At 43.5% G+C, this 15,901-nt stretch overlaps 1 protein-coding gene across 4 annotated transcripts in view; it reads right to left on the bottom strand.

Moving 5' to 3' along the window:
• Window positions 1–15,901, bottom strand: part of CDH13 (cadherin 13) — a 1,017,465-nt gene that overhangs the window by 643,406 nt on the left and 358,158 nt on the right. For 3 of the 4 annotated variants that reach the window (XM_055551337.1, XM_055551339.1, XM_055551336.1), the window contains one exon: window positions 1,241–1,449. In XM_055551337.1, the coding sequence (XP_055407312.1) occupies window positions 1,241–1,449 (209 nt within the window). Of the gene's footprint in view, window positions 1–1,240; window positions 1,450–3,197; window positions 3,365–15,901 lie in introns of all 4 variants that reach the window. The other variant, XM_055551338.1, reaches the window with a different exon arrangement.

Genomic DNA, 15,901 nt, shown 5'->3' with positions numbered 1-15,901 from the left:
TCTCATCTGCAGGTAAGGAAGTTACGTGACTCTTTCAAGATCACACAGACAGCGTTGGCAGGAGAGCGGCACTCACGATGCCATTTGTACCATCTCTACTCCCCAGCTGTGGGACTGGTGTTCACTCCACCACTGAACAAAATTAACAGATGAAGCAGGGTTACGGGGAGTGTGACAGATGGAGAAAAGCAGTGGGAATCCCAGGTTTTGATAAAGTGGGTAAGAGCAGGCCAGCAGCAGGTAGGAGAAAAGGCTAGTCCAGTCGCACCAAGCTGGGGACACACCATTATGATTGTAATTATTCTGCCAGGGTCTTGCTGTGAGTCTTCCCTTTCTGTAATTGAGAAAGCCACAGAGTCTCTGGGCTCCTGGTGAAGAAGTAAGTAAATCCATAGTAACCAAATGTCCCTGGATGACAGAATCAGGAAGCCTGAAGAGCAGTTTGTGGCATTCCTAGAGTCACATGTGTGTGGGGGCAGAGATCTTCATACAGGTGCATGTAGAAGGGAATGGACAGCAGTGCATGGCAAAGGAGCAGCATATGCCATGGTTGCCTCACATACAACGCTAGTGTGCGACTGTGGTTCTCACCTGCACAACCTCCATTTCCCTTTCTCAGATGACAGCATCCTTATTTGAGTAACAAACTCTTTCACTCTCAGCCTTTATATTTTAGGTGGGGCTGAACTCATCCTGATTTCAGGACAAGGCATGTGCCTCAGGCTTAGCCAACTAGAGCGTCAGGATCCAATTGTCATAGAAACTGAATCAGGGATGGGAGCATGCTCTGAGGAGAGCCACTAAGACTTGATTTCAAGCTTGGGGTGGCAGTAAAGGAAGAGATGCTCTTTGAGATGACTTCAGACTGGGAAGATGACGTGAAGCTGCTGAGACCACACCAGGAAGCAGGAAGGGCTGTGATTGTCTACAAGTGAAGTCAGTGGAAGAAAAGTGGAATCACAAATGGAGAAGGACCAAAGCTAAAGTCATCACTTGGGCATGGATGCACAGCTATGCTAGCAGGCAAAGCTATCCCTGAGGTCTCTGTCACATGACCCAATCAGTTCCCCTAGCCACGCTGTTTTTTGTTGTTTTTTTTTCTTTTTGACTTAGGTTTCTATCATTTGCAAACAACAAAAAGACTCTTGACCAATAATAAGCCAAAGACCCATTTTCCACACAAGACACACAAATCTCAGTGTTCCTTCTTGGACCAACTTATCCTAAGTGGCTACATTACCTGCAAGGAGCCCTGGATGTCTTTCCCTCCAACAATCACGAGTTCCGCCATGTCTTCTGCATGGGGAGTCCGGGCGTGGACGAATAGAGTCTTGCCCACCGCAGTTATGTTTCTCAGGGCGACTAAGCTGCCATCGTTGTTCACCTTGAAGTATGGGCTTGAGACCTCATAGTGCAACTTGTCATTTCCCTTGCAGTCACTGAAGGTCACTGGCAAAAACAAAACAAATGAACAGAAACAGAAGGAGTGTGAGTAGGCTGGGAAGTTTAATGCTGGAGCTGTCTTTGACCATTAAATATGACTTACCACTCTGCACCCCAGATCCACGAGTGCTATGCCTCACCCACTGCACCCTCTTGTGGCCTCATGGCTTTGACTATGCGAAGGACTCCACTCAGTGAAGACTTCCTTAATCACCTCCCCTGTCCCACGCAGGTGCTAAGCCTTTTAATGCACAAAGAGAACCTCTTCCCTGCTTCCACACTGGGAGCAGAAGATACTGCAGACAAGGCTGGGAACTGAGACGGAAGGCCCCTTGTCACTTCTCATCTAGGTTGAGCCCATCAGTGGAGACAGGTAGGAAATGAAGGACTCAGCCATGGCCTCCCCTTACTTCCCCAGGCTCTATGTACAACCATTCATGACAGCATTTAGCCTACTTTGTTCAACTTTCACTTAGCTCTTGGGTGAAGTCAGGGGTGGCGCCTTTTCTTCCCTCAGAATCCCTGAGGCACATGCCTTGTCCTGAAATCAGGATGAGTTCAGCCCCACCTAAAATATAAAGGCTGAGAGTGAAAGCTTTATAAAGCTTTGCATAGCTGCTAAGTATGGTTGGTATCTGTGTGTGAGTGTTGAATGAAGTTTTGACAAAGGACAGTTATGACTTAGCATTTATTGAGTGGCATCTGAGTGCCAGGCTCTATCATAAGGACTATACATTCAGTCTCTCCTTCCAGTCTCACAACCACTCTAAGTTACGGCAGCATTTCCCAGGTTTATTTTTATTATCTCCCCCAACAACAGAAGTGTTTTTAGATATTGTTGCCTAATCGTCACCACTCTCATGCATTGTCAGTGTCATAGAGCTATTGTATATCTGTGTATTTACCGCATGTGTATCTGCACTCTACACACACACACAAAGTACAATTGCTTGTCTTTCTCCCAAGAACCCATGTCACCCCTTTGGTGACATAGAGCCCCACTGAGAATGCACAGTCTACACACATCATTTCCATACCATGGGAGGCAAGACTGAGCCTTGAAGAGACTGACTGACATGCTCAAGACCACACACCCAGAAAAGGCAGACACCTGTTCTCAGGCCGATCAGTCTGGATCTACAGTTCAAGATCTCAGCATATCCATTTCCCAGAAATGGGTTAACGAGAGGAAAAGGAGCTGCTGCCCCATCCTGACCCCCTCAGGCCTCTACCAACCCCTCCAGGTCATCAGAGGCACCAGGTGAAGACATCCTGAGAGACAGACCTGCATTTAGGACCCAGCATATAGTAGGCCCTCAATATATCCTCGCTCTCTTCCCAACTTGTGGTATCAAGTAACTAGGGTTGCCTGATTGGGTCTTGTATATTTTAGACACCTTTTACCAGTCCAGGAATGAGTGCTTTAGACTGGGGGCATTTTTCAAGGCTATGGGAATAATCTGCTGCTGCTGCTGCTAAGTTGCTTCAGTTGTGTCTGACTCTGTGCAACCCCATAGACAGCAGCCCACCAGGCTCCCCTGTCCCTGGGATTCTCCAGGCAAGGACACTGGAGTGGGGTGCCATTGCCTTCTCCAATGCATGAAAGTGAAAAGTGAAAGTGAAGTTGCTCAGTCATGTCCGACTCTTCGCAACCCCATGGACTGCAGCCTACCAGGCTCCTCTGTCCATGGGATTTTCCAGGCAAGAGTACTGGAGTGGGGTTTTCTAGAGAATTAAAAAAAAAAAAGCAATACCTGCCCCAACTCCCAACCGAGGTTCTGGCAGAGCAGGACTGGGGTCCAGGCACTGGTATCTCTTTAAGATTTCCCAGATGAATCTAATGCAGCCAGGGTCAAGCACTAGGACCCTGGACAATGGACTGCTTGTCAAGATGCCAGGTTTCCACATTTCCCAGCAATTCCTGGAACAGAGACAGGGTTGGGGACCTAGCATGCCAGGAACTCTTATTTCCATGTCCTGTGAAGGGGCAGTTTTAAGAGTAGGCGTCTAAGCCCCTTTCCAATCCTGGTTCATTTGTAGTGGCCCTGAGATCGTGGGCAAATGACTTGTCCCTTGAACCTCAATGTCTTCATCTATAAAGTGGAACTGTTACAGGGAAAAGCCAATTATGGCTCCATTTCTTTTACTTTAACCTTTGCTTCTTGTTGCTTTCGTTCACTAAAAGGATACTGTCCATATATAATGGCCTGCCATGGGGAACCCTGCCCCTCTGCCTGAATGTTAAACCAAAATGCTTTTGTGCAGGACCTTGTCTATCTGCGGATGGCTATAGGAAGTAAGAAATTAGCACATCCCCTCCCCAGGCTCGCCATTCCAGGAGATATATGCAAGATACATGCCTTTTCAGTTTGCTTTCTCAGCCCCCCAACCCCCCATTCTATAGAAGAACCTGGCATCCAGACCCAGACAAGATGGTTTTATTCTGAGACATTAGTCTGTCATTGTCTGTCTGCAGGCTTTTTGAATAAAGTCGTATTTTTTGCCAGAACAGTGTGTCTGTAGACTTACTGACCTGTCATGTGGTGAGTAGAGTGAACTTGGACTCTGTAACAGAACAAATAATAGTACCTCCCCTCATAGGTACTACAGTTCTTATGATAAGCATTAAACAAGATACTAACACTTAAAGCAATTCAGACAGACCCTGGTGCTATTACTGAAACACAAATTTTTGTGCCTGACAATACCTTCCTTGGTATTGGCCTTGGTATTGTGAGACCAAACAATACCAAAATATCAGTGTAGAACAGAGAAAGGTTTCCTGCAGGGCTCTTGCAAGGAGACAGGTGGGTCATGCCTTCCTTAAAAACCCCAAGCTGCCCAAAAGCTCTCCGCAAAGCCCTTTTATAGGAAAGGTGAGGAAGGGGCATGGATGGTTGTTGCAAACTTCTTGGTGTCAGATCCTTTGTTCTTGAACCGTCAGGTCACGGTCAGTAACAACATTCCTCTAAACTCCCACCAAACAAATGCTATTCTCCGTTCTGATAAGTACGGGCTAGGCCCCTCAGCACAACTTTCACTCTCGGAGGTCCAGGCCTGGCTGAGAGGAGGGGGTCCCTGCAGGCACTGGTTACCCTGCCCCAGAGTGTTTGCCCAGCACCCAGTCTGGGTCTTCCTGCCAGTGCCCAGGCCTGGCTGAAGAGGCAGATCTCAACTGGTGGCTCCCTCAGGGCCAGGTCCCCAGACCTGCGAGCCACCATTGCTGAGGGAGCCAGGTGCCCAGGACCCAGCTGGCCTCAAGCTCCTCAGGCCGCCCAGTGGGGGACAGTCCTGGAGATGGCCACTGCCATTAAATCACTGAGGTGGGGATGGGGGAGAGGGTCACCACCACCTCAAGGCCTGGACCTGGCCAGTGGGTAGCCCTGGTGAGGACTCTGGAGGCCCACAGGACACAGTCCCCAACTTGTTCCCTGAGCCCCCAACTCACCCAGGCCAGGCCAGTTCTGCCTCTGATCTTGCTCTCCATCTGAGGACCACCACTCTGAGGACTGGTGGCTGAAAGCCCTACTAATGGCCGCTGTGCACAGTTATTCAGGGGGAAGAGCCCACTGCTGCACCAACCAATGGCCGAGTGACTGTTTAATGGTCTTGTGGTAACCGTTTTCTGGTAAAGGGTTGGGGTTATGGCGGGCAGCAATGTCCATGAGAGTGCTAGGGGTTTCAGCAGGTGGCAGTGCTCCATGAATAGGAATTACTATCATCAATTTGCCTGTAATTCTGGGCATTGAAGGAGTTCTCTTTCCTTTTCTACACAGCTTCCTTCTTCTAGCTGCTTTTCTGTCTGCCTCCTGGGTCCTTCTGCCTCTGTCCAGTCAGGTACTGGTGCTCTGGCCCATGTGGTTACCATGGAGATGGTTACTACAGATATTTCTGCTGAGGCTAAAGCAATGAGACAGATGATTCTGATCCAACCTTGCCCATCTTTGAATCCTCCCACTTTTCTTGGCAAAGCTCTACCTATCTCACTTGAGAGATCATGAAGGGAAAACAACTTCAAAGGAGTGAAATTACAGTGTCTGCCCACAGCAGACTCCACAAAGTTGTCTGAGGTCTTCTTTTTTCCTAAAAGAACGACACTCTGCTGAAATGTTTACATTCGTGATCGCAATGAATCCTCACATTATCTATCTGGGGTGAATACTTTTTTTCCCCTCTGGAAGCTGAGATTTAGAGAGTCTGAATGAGGTTAAGGCCAGTTAGTCTAGGTCATCTGCCTAAGTGAATGTGTTCCTTCCTTCAATCACTCAGCTTCCAGATTCACAATCTAACCATGCTTTCATACCTGATCTGTTATTCCCTTAATATTTTTCTTTTAATCGACTCACATTTTTATTTATACAATTATTTAAAGATAATCTTTATAGTACATGATGAATCTGCCAAACATATTTTTCTAAAAATATTAAATTTAAGGAGGCAAGTAAAAACATAACATTAGTCCTTGTATGTACTAATGATGTGTGTTCCATGCTCCAGAACTGCTGGCTTGGGCTAAATTCTTCTCTCATTTAAACAAATTCATGCTTAGGTCCACCATACTCAGGTTTTTAATCTAGGAAGGCTCTGATATAATTATATGGGGTTGGCTGAAAAGTTTGTTCATGTTTTTTCTGCAATATTTTATGGAAAATCCTAAATGAACCCAATATGATTCTCTTATATATTCTAGGAGGGCTTCTGATATTTGAAATAATATTTATAACATAATAATATAATATATATAACCCATATATAATATATTATATATATTATAATCTCAGATGAGTGTATTCTCCTCGGTTCTGTCTCGTCTCAACAAGAATTTGAAGTGACGGACATGAAAGCCCTTGGTGTGTCACAGCTCTCAGACAGACCGTGTTACAGCTCAGTTTTATTTATAAAATAACAGGAAAATACATCCTCAAGAGGTGCTGCTGCTGCTAAGTCGCTTCAGTCGTGTCCGACTCTGTGCGACCCCAGAGACGGCAGCCCACCAGGCTCCCCCGTCCCTGGGATTCTCCAGGCAAGAACACTGGAGTGGGTTGCCATGTCCTTCTCCAAGGCATGAAAGTGAAGAGAGAAAGTGAAGTCGCTCAGTCATATCTGACTCTTAGCGACCCCATGGACTGTAGCCTACCAGGCTCCTCCACCCATGGGATTTTCCAGGCAAGAGTACTGGAGTGGGGTGCCATTGCCTTCTCCCCTCAAGAGTGAGGGCATGACAACCCAAAGACACGAAGAGAAGAGAAAGAGAGAGAGAAAGAGCGAATATACCTCGCACACAGGAGAGAGACCCCCGGCCGTTTGTCTCCTCTTTTTGTATGTTTTGTTCCTCCCCCTGGGCCTGCCCTATGTAAATTAGCTAGCCAGGCTGCTGTTTGTTCTACCTGAGGTCCTCACTCAGGTCTTTGGTCCTTCCTTTGTTCTATTTTCACGGGCTGCCATTTTGGACTCCTGTTTCCTGTTCTCACTACCTAACAATAATAATGTAATATATTATATAAAATAATATAATATATATAACATAAGAATATATATAACATAAATAATGAGGTCTTGAGAAAGACACAAACCTCAGAGAAGGCACAATCTAGACCAAACCAACAATCGCAATTTAATACTTAATCAAAAGAAAAATAGGTCACCACACTCTTTGTTTCTTCTTCCTCCTGAAGGAAACAGACCCCACTTCCCCACTGACTGCAATCTCACCTTAAATTTCCTATTAAAGGGCGCAATTGATAGCACCAGCCCTGCATCATTGTCTTACATTATGAACCTTGTTGACACAATTAAGATGTCAGTGATTCTCAGAGACCAAACCAGTGTATGCTTCAGGGTGCAGAGTTCAAAGAACATATTAAGGATGAAATGGAATAGTTTATGTCTGTTCTGTAAAAAATAGATGTTTCTATATAGACAACCTCCTAAGCTCAGAATAACACCATGAGGATAATTGAAAGGAAAAATGATAATAAACAATTAAACTTGTGAACAAATATTGAAAACCTCTATGTGAGGGGAAAAGGAGCTATCTGTACTATTCTGCACCTACAAAGAACTTCCTTACATAGTTTATCACTATGGCATTTAAAATAGCTACCGGGGAAAAAATTATACATATAATACACTGTACATGGGGATTTATTGGAATCAATTGTGCAACATCATTCTTTGTGATAATCTGTGAACACCCCAGGAGAAGAAAGGGGGAAGTGAAAACTCCCCACCTGGGGGAAAAATGCAAATTAGATGAATGGCACCACTCAGCGTTTCAATTATGCTTTCAGCATGTTTCCACTCAAAATGTCCTCTGGGCTTAATGCAAATGTCACGAAGAGACAAACTTTAGCTGGGAGACAAAACCGCAACTGAAATGGGAAGCATGGCACATGTGAATTAAGGGGCTTAATCCTCCTGACCCTGATTTTATGATTTTCTATTTCTTTCTTTTGAACGTGGTTCTCAGGGATGGAAAAGGCATAGATTTATTACCATCTAGAAATGTGTGAGGAAGCAAATTAAGCTGTATCATGATCCCAGGAAAATATAAAAATGTAGATAGATTTAAATTTACTGTAAAATACAGAGCAGTCCTACTCATGTAGATAGGTACAAACTCAATATGGAATTTGTGCTATTCTTATAAGTGTTCTGGGGTGAGTCAGTGATCCATGCACTCACATCTGACATGGGTAAATGGTCCTAGATACATTATTCACATTTTGTAGAGACTTGCAAACTGGTCTACACACAAGTTTCAGGCCTCTCAGAGTTTGTGGCCAGACTCTGCTTGTACACATGTGTGAGGGTGTGTGATGACCAGTAGTAGTGTGGGGTCAGTCATCTTGGGAGCTGTGTTCCTCCCAGAGTCAGAAGTGCCTGGATCTACTTCTAGCAACCTATGCTTGCACACAGAAGAGCATGGCTTTATTTCAGCAGTATGCTGGCTAAAAAAAAAATAAGTAGATTGTACATTGCTTACTCTCTCTTAAGACTGTACCATCTATGCACATATACATAGCTCAATTAGTCAAACAATTCAATTGCTCCATTTTGCATGAAGGGCCTGCATAGTGTTTGATCTGCGGCGTCTTTGCTAGGGCGTGGAAAGCCATGCCTTTCTAACAGCTGAAATAGCACTTAGTTCAGAAACATCAGATGGACTCTCCCCAGGATACAGCACATCACTTAATTGCTTTTTGCATCTTCAGTATCCCACTGGGTTCCAACTTCCTTGGAAAGAACTCAAAGGACTTTAGTCCAGAGACTCTATGGATTCGCAAGTGAGAGAAACAAAAAACAATTCCTTCGGTTTCTCCCAACACCCTCGTTACTCAAAGCTTCTAGTCAATCAAGGTTTCATTAACATATGCTCAGTGCCACCCACACGGGGACAGATCCTTGGCTGATAATACATCCTCCGGCCTTCATTCTGTCTACCCTCTTGGTTCCTGAATGCACAGAATCATATCCTGTGTTTCATGTTTGGCCTGGAGTCAGCATCGACATCCAGAGAGCTTCTGCAAGGTTCTGGGCATGTTCCTAACCATGACTGATTATCCCAGCAGTGGATTTCACCTCCAGAGGCTTTGTAGATTTGATAGGTGCAGAATGCACATAAAATGGTCTTATACATCTCATGTGTCAATCCCAGGTTTGATAAAATAGAGTTGCGATTCTGTCATGTCAGCCAAAGACATCATAATGAATGATTCCATCAAGTGATATTCAGCAAAAGCCTATTTTTTGTCATGTAAACCCTTAAGGGGTTTACAGAGCCCACATCTGCTTTCAGGGGATTTCCTGTGCCAACCATTAAAAATTGAGCTGCTAGCTCTGGATAGTCTTTTCTGCCAGGGTCTTACATTTTCCTCTTGCTACTGATTTTTTTTAAAAACACAGCAAGTTGTTTTCTAAAAAAAAAAAAAAAGTTATGCATTTTTCAATCCTGTGGTGGTTATAATCACTATGAATTTGTATCTCAGATTGGAATTTATATGGCACAGTGCCTGACACAGTAGATACTCAATCTGTTTGTTGAATGAATAAATAAGAGAACTGCCATTTGGCAGCAAAGCAATTTTAAATTCCTCAAACAAAACTGAGGATGGCCCAAATTCACCTAAAGATTTGAGTAAGTCAATGTGAAAACCACCCACTCAGCAAAACAGAAATCACTGATTCAGCAACTTTGTGAATCACCAAGCCTTAGATTACTGTTTTCATATTACTAATCCTTGGTTCTTTCTTAGTCCTTAGTTTTTGATTTATCTAGTAATTATGTGCACAGATGTCTCCCTTTCTGAGTGTCTATAGGGTAAGTTAATGAGAAAAGAGATTTGCTCTACTATAACTTGTATTTGGTCTTGCTGTTGGAGCTCTCTGGAGACATGAGGCAGAATGTCTTGACTAGGCCTATATTGAGATTCAGATCCTGATTGTGTGTGATGCTCTGGCAGTCCTGTGATTCCCAAGCACCCCTATACTCCATGAGATGGCATACATGTGGAGGAAGGAACCTCTAAGCAGGTGGACCACACACATTGCTCTGGGGTCTTCTAGAACTAAGTAGAATAAAAGCTAAGGAAGGAAGGTGTGTTGGGATCCTACAGTGGTGCAGGTGGGAGCTATACATTGCTGCAGTACAAATATTAATATTTGCATGATCTTGTTATTGTCCAAATACTAGAAAAGCCGGAAGAAATTCAGGGTACCATTTGGAAGGTCTAGTTATTTCTGAGTGAAATAATTTGCTGATCATTGGATACTTTCAAGTAGCACTTAAATGACTGTTGAGCAGGAATGTTTTGGAAGAGATTCTAGCATTGGATACTGTCTCTTACAGCTGGGAAAGTCTATTATTCTAAATCACTATATATCCATCCATTAACCCATTAAAAGTATCATTTGATCACTTATGGTATGAAATACAGTAGGTAGAAAGGGATAAATACCAACATTAAGACAAATAAGGTGGATTATCTGTCTTCCAGATATTCAGAGTCCAGAAGGTTGGACCACAGTATCATTTGGAGGGCTGCCCTTTTGAAGGACAGGTGTCCCATTTCTCCATTGTGTCAAAAGGCCAAACACCCCCACAGGGTAGATCTCAGAAGCAAGCAGATCATCTCTTCATATAATACATTATTTCTTACAGTAAGAAAAAGTCAACCAATGAACAAGTTTATAATTACCAGAAACACCCAAAGTGAGGGGTTATCAACAAGTATATATCACCTTATTGAAGAGCTGTACTCTCTTAAAATTGCTTAGAAAGTGAATTTCTGTATATTTTTTCTATATTTTATTATCAGTTGGATGTGTTTTTCCAAACAATGTTTTGGCTGTAAGTCCCAACAAAATTAAAGAATACAGCTACACATTAGGAGCATTTGAAGGGATGAATTTTAACTTTTAAAGGTAAATATTATCCTGATCCATAAACTAAATAGTAGAAGTATGCAAATCTTGTGGCCCAATTTTTTAATTGGCTATGAAAGTCTGAAGATCTAATTGTAATGATGGCTACCATCAAGTTGGCAGAACTAAGCATCGTAGACCTAAAGGTCCTTCAGTTTTGACTCGCTGTCTTCTTTAGAACTGAAGCAGGATGATCAGCTATTCTCTTTCTGGGTTCCCAAAGAAGCACTTGGGTTTTAGAAGGGATGAGGGGATGACTGGAGATGAAGGCAGGTGGGAGAGTAGCAGTGGTAACCCGACCTTAGAAATAAATTAAAATGTCCAAGATGAATAAACAGACAAAATAAGAGTCTTCAGGAAATGTCTATTGAATGAGTTTCTGATTTAAAATCCTGCCTAGATTTTAAAATATAGTCTATAAAGAATGCATAATCTATAAGCTGAAATAGCACTCAGTAAATAAACTGGAAAATTCTGAAAGAGATGGGCATTCCACACCACCTGACCTGCCTCTTGAGGAACCTATATGCAGGTCAGGAAGCAACAGTTAGAACTGGACATGGAACAACAGACTAGTTCCAAATAGGAAAAGGAGTATATCAAGGCTGTATATTATCACCCTGCTTATTTAACTTATATGCAGAGTACATCATGAGAAACGCTGGACTGGAGGAAGCACAAGCTGGAATTAAGATTGCTGGGAGAAATATCAATAACCTCGGATATGCAGATGACACCACCCTTATGGCAGAAAGTGAAGAAGAACTAAAGAGCCTCTTGATGAAAGTGAAATAGGAGAGTGAAAAAATTGGCTTAAAGATCAACATTAAGAAAACTAAGATCATGGCATCCAGTCCCATCACTTCATGGCAAATAGATGGGGAAACAGTGGAAACAGTGGCTGACTTTATTTTTCTGGGCTCCAAAATCACTGCCGATGGCGATTGCAGCCATGAAATTAAAAGATGCTTACTCCTTGGAAGGAAAGTTATGACCAACCTAGATAGCATATTCAAAAACAGAGACATTACTTTGCCAACAAAGGTCCATCTAGTCAAGGCTATGGTTTTTCCAGTAGTCATGTATGGATGTGAGAGTTGGACTATAAAGAGAGCTGAGCACCAAAGATTTGATACTTTTGAACTGTGGTGTTGGAGAAGACTCTTGAGAGTCCCTTGGACTGCAAGGAGATCCAACCAGTCCATCCTAAAGGAGATCAGCCCTGGGTGTTCATTGGAAGGACTGATGTTGAGGCTAAAACTCAATACTTTGGCCACCTGATATGAAGAGCTGACTCATTGGAAAAGACCCTGATGCTGGGAAAGATTGAGGGCAGGAAGAGAAGGGGATGACAGAGGATGAGATGGTTGGATGGCATCATTGATTCGATGGACATGGGTTTGGGTGGACTCCAGGAGTTGGTGATGGACAGGGAGGCCTGGCGTGCTGCGGTTCACAGGGTCACAAAGAGTCGGACACGGCTGAGTGATTGAACTGAACTGAACTGAAACACTGATATATAAGTGCTCAAACCTGGAAGAGGGACTCCCCTGGTGGCTCAGTGGTAGAGAATCCGCCTGCCAATGCATGAAACAGGTTTGATCCCTGACCTGGGAAGATCCCACATGCTGCGGAGCAACCAAGCTTGTGTGCCACAACTCCTGAGGCTATGCTCTAGAGCCCGGGAGCCACAACTGCTATGCCCATGCACCGCAACTACTGAGGCTTGTGTGCCCTAGAGTTCACGCTCTGCAATAAGAGAAGCCACCACAATGAACTGCAATTAGAGAGTAGCCCCTGCTTGCCTCGACTAGGGAAAAGCCCATGCAGCAACCAAGAACCAGCACAGCCAAGAGTAAACAAATAGATATAAATAATATAAACAAAGAAACAAACAACCTGGAAGAGGAAGCGGGGAGGTTCTAGGAGAGGAGAAACTAACCACCAAGTCTTTAACAGAGTACTGGGAACATAATAGATATTCAATCAGCAGCGCTCCCCACCCCAATCCTCATGTGATATTTCAACTGTTTTACAGAAGGCAAAATGCAGGCCACTTGGAGAGGTTGAGTTGCCTATGGTGCAAAGGTTAGTGATAGAGTTCAAACTGAGTTCAAACCTAGTTCCACCACACTCCAGGCTTTTCACTGCACCGCTCTACGTCCTCTGACTACTGTATTTGAAAAATTCTCTAAAAGCTAGTAATTAAAGAGAGGAATTTTTCACATAAAATATAACAAATCAATCTTTATTGGATTAGCCTTCCAATCCAGTTGATGCACAAAAATGGACAAACTGACTGGGTATCAAGAATTAGTAAAATGTCAGACTTTGGCTTATGACCTAGTTGAGAATGCCACATGAATGTCGTCATTCCCTCTAGTTCACACTAGTTCAGTGAACATAAATGGCTGTTGCATCAAGGATTAAAGAGTTTTGATTCACTATCAGTGTGCATTGGGAATCACCAACGCATTTCCCTAGATCCTCAAGACACTCTACAAACCCATAATGCTGATTTTTCATGGTTGAAGTCTACCTTCTCTGCTACTGCTACTGCTAAGTCACCTCAGTCGTGTCCGACTCTGTGTGACCCCACAGATGGCAGCCCACCAGGCTCCCCCGTCCCTAGGATTCTCCAGGCAAGAACATTGGAGTGGGTTGCCATTTCCTTCTCTAACAGTTACCATTTACAGCTAGATACCTAATAAATATTTCTTTCAGTTCTCTAACAGTCCCATGAAGTTCGTGTTTCATGGATGAGGAAACTAAGACTCAGATAGATTAAGAAAACTTCTGTGGGCCACACAGCATTGAGTAGCAAAGCTGGAGCTCTGCTCTTTATATCTGTTCTAGAGTCCTGTCTCAGGTCTTGAGGGAAGAGGCAGGATCATTCCAGGATGGTGAAATTCAAAGTAAATGTTAGAAGTCTATTCTGTAGTTTAGGAACCCATGGATTAACAGGAAGTTGGTCTGCCTAAAGGTGAAAGAGGTGTAGTGATAGAGATGAGCAGAATGTTGAAGCCAATGATTAAATCCATCAGGAGGAAAACCCATATAGCAGAAGCCAGAAGACCCTGTAGATCAAAGCTCAGGGAATACTTGAACTCTGAAAAAGGTTTAGGAAAATACATGAAGGGGACCCAGCCAGATCTTTATGCAGCCCCAAAACATCTAAAAGTTTTCAAATGCTTTTATTAGCATGGTTTCTTTAAAGGATGAAAGAAAATATGTGTGGAATTTGCTACCATTGATCTGTCTATAACTTTTATCAAAGAACTTTAGAGATTTGAACTTTCTGCAGACCAGTGCTCTGCTATTCTACTACAGATTCATCACAAATCCCCAGATTACAGGCGATAAGACAACATGGAGTAGGGGAAAAAAATAGCATGGAAATTTGGTCCATGATCTTCAGAATGGTTTGATTTTCATTAAGACTCGTAGCTGGTCTACAGCCAGTGTGTGGATGGGCATCCTGGGTATGAAGAGTCCTGAGGCATTTTGAACACCCCATCCTGCATTCCCTGTGCACACCTAGAGTGTTTCCATGCAGAGATGTGCTTGTGCTACGTGCAGAGTAGTGTTTGGAGGCTCAAGTGTTTGTTGCCTGAGGCAAGAATGAGTGCCCTTCCCAAAAGGTATGCCTCAGATATTGAGAGGTTGGTGACTTAATAACCAGAAGGGATACCAATCAAACTGTAACACAGTGCCAAACACTGACTTGTCCCCTTCCCAATTTTCTCCTGACCTAGGCTTTGGTAACCTAACCTGGGAGCTTCATAAGAAGCTCCATCTCTCTGGCTATGCTCTGCACTAACCCTGGTAAAAGTTGGCAGTCAGAAATATTAGTGGACTCTCTGTGGTTGTAACCAATTAATTCACTCACCTCCTCCCTAATTGCAGTGGGTGAGATGCTCACCAGCTGTGATTACAAATTGGTTCTGTCTAGTTGACAAGACCTTATCAGGAAATTAAAATAAAGTGATCTGGCTTACAATACATGAAGCACAATTAATTATTGCATACATATATGGGTTTCTGATATAAGCAAGGAAATGATCAGCCCTCTAGGTCATGCCTATTCATCCTCCAGTTGCCAAGAGATTTTTATTGCATCCCTGATGCCATATGGCATTGTCTCTAGCTTTAGCCTCATGGGAACACAGGAGGCGGCCTGCCAAGAATATCTCATCACTTGTTAAAGGTACCCCGTTTTCCTGTGATTTCTTCTCTTGACAACAATGGCCCACATTCATTTCCTTAAGAAGTGAAAGCTATCACAGCTGTAGGCTTTCCACCCTACCTGAATTATCAGGGGAAGTGCACAAGCCAAACGTAAATCACAGCTTTCCATCAAAAGTGGCAACTTTTGTAATTGAAGGATTCTTATAGGGGATCTTGAGTATAGTACTGTGATTACAGAAGGCCCTGTGTGTCTGGAAGTGTTCTTTTTGCACCTACCCATGGCAAGTCTCAGGTCCTGAGATTTATTGCTCGTGCTTTTTCTTTATGTATATGTGCTGCAAGCTGAAGCATCTGGTCCCACACAACTGTGATATTTACGATAATGAATCACAGATGTTTAAAAGGATGTAATCTGAAAACACTTAAATGCTAAGATGCTGGAAACTTACTGCAAACACTGTGAAGAGAGGACCTTTGGATTATGTTGATTTTCTGATATGATCACTTACGAATAGGACTTGACATATCCTAGGGAAATACCAGACAGAAAGGAAAGACTTCTTTCCACTTTGAGGAAGTGTTCAGAATAAGCAAGGAACTCCAGGGGGGTAGACTCGGTTATTCTATAGGTTACTGAACTGCAGCCCCTTCGAGAATCAAGGTCGAGCTTACTGTGCGCCCATCCTCCAGCACACAGTATTTAATGGCCATTTCCAAATACAAGACAACATTTTTAATTTCACTGGCGTGAAAAGGGAAATGCACCCATTTACCCTCCTTCCATCCCTTATTGCCCCATCAGCCACACAAATTGATGTATATTCTACCAGATTAACAAGCTATACAC

This window comes from Bubalus kerabau, chromosome 17 (assembly GCF_029407905.1).
Source record: "Bubalus kerabau isolate K-KA32 ecotype Philippines breed swamp buffalo chromosome 17, PCC_UOA_SB_1v2, whole genome shotgun sequence".
Classification (NCBI taxonomy): Eukaryota; Metazoa; Chordata; class Mammalia; order Artiodactyla; family Bovidae; genus Bubalus; species Bubalus kerabau.
The sequence above is the reverse complement of the archived record's forward strand: the minus strand, read 5'-3'. Positions and strand labels throughout refer to the sequence as shown.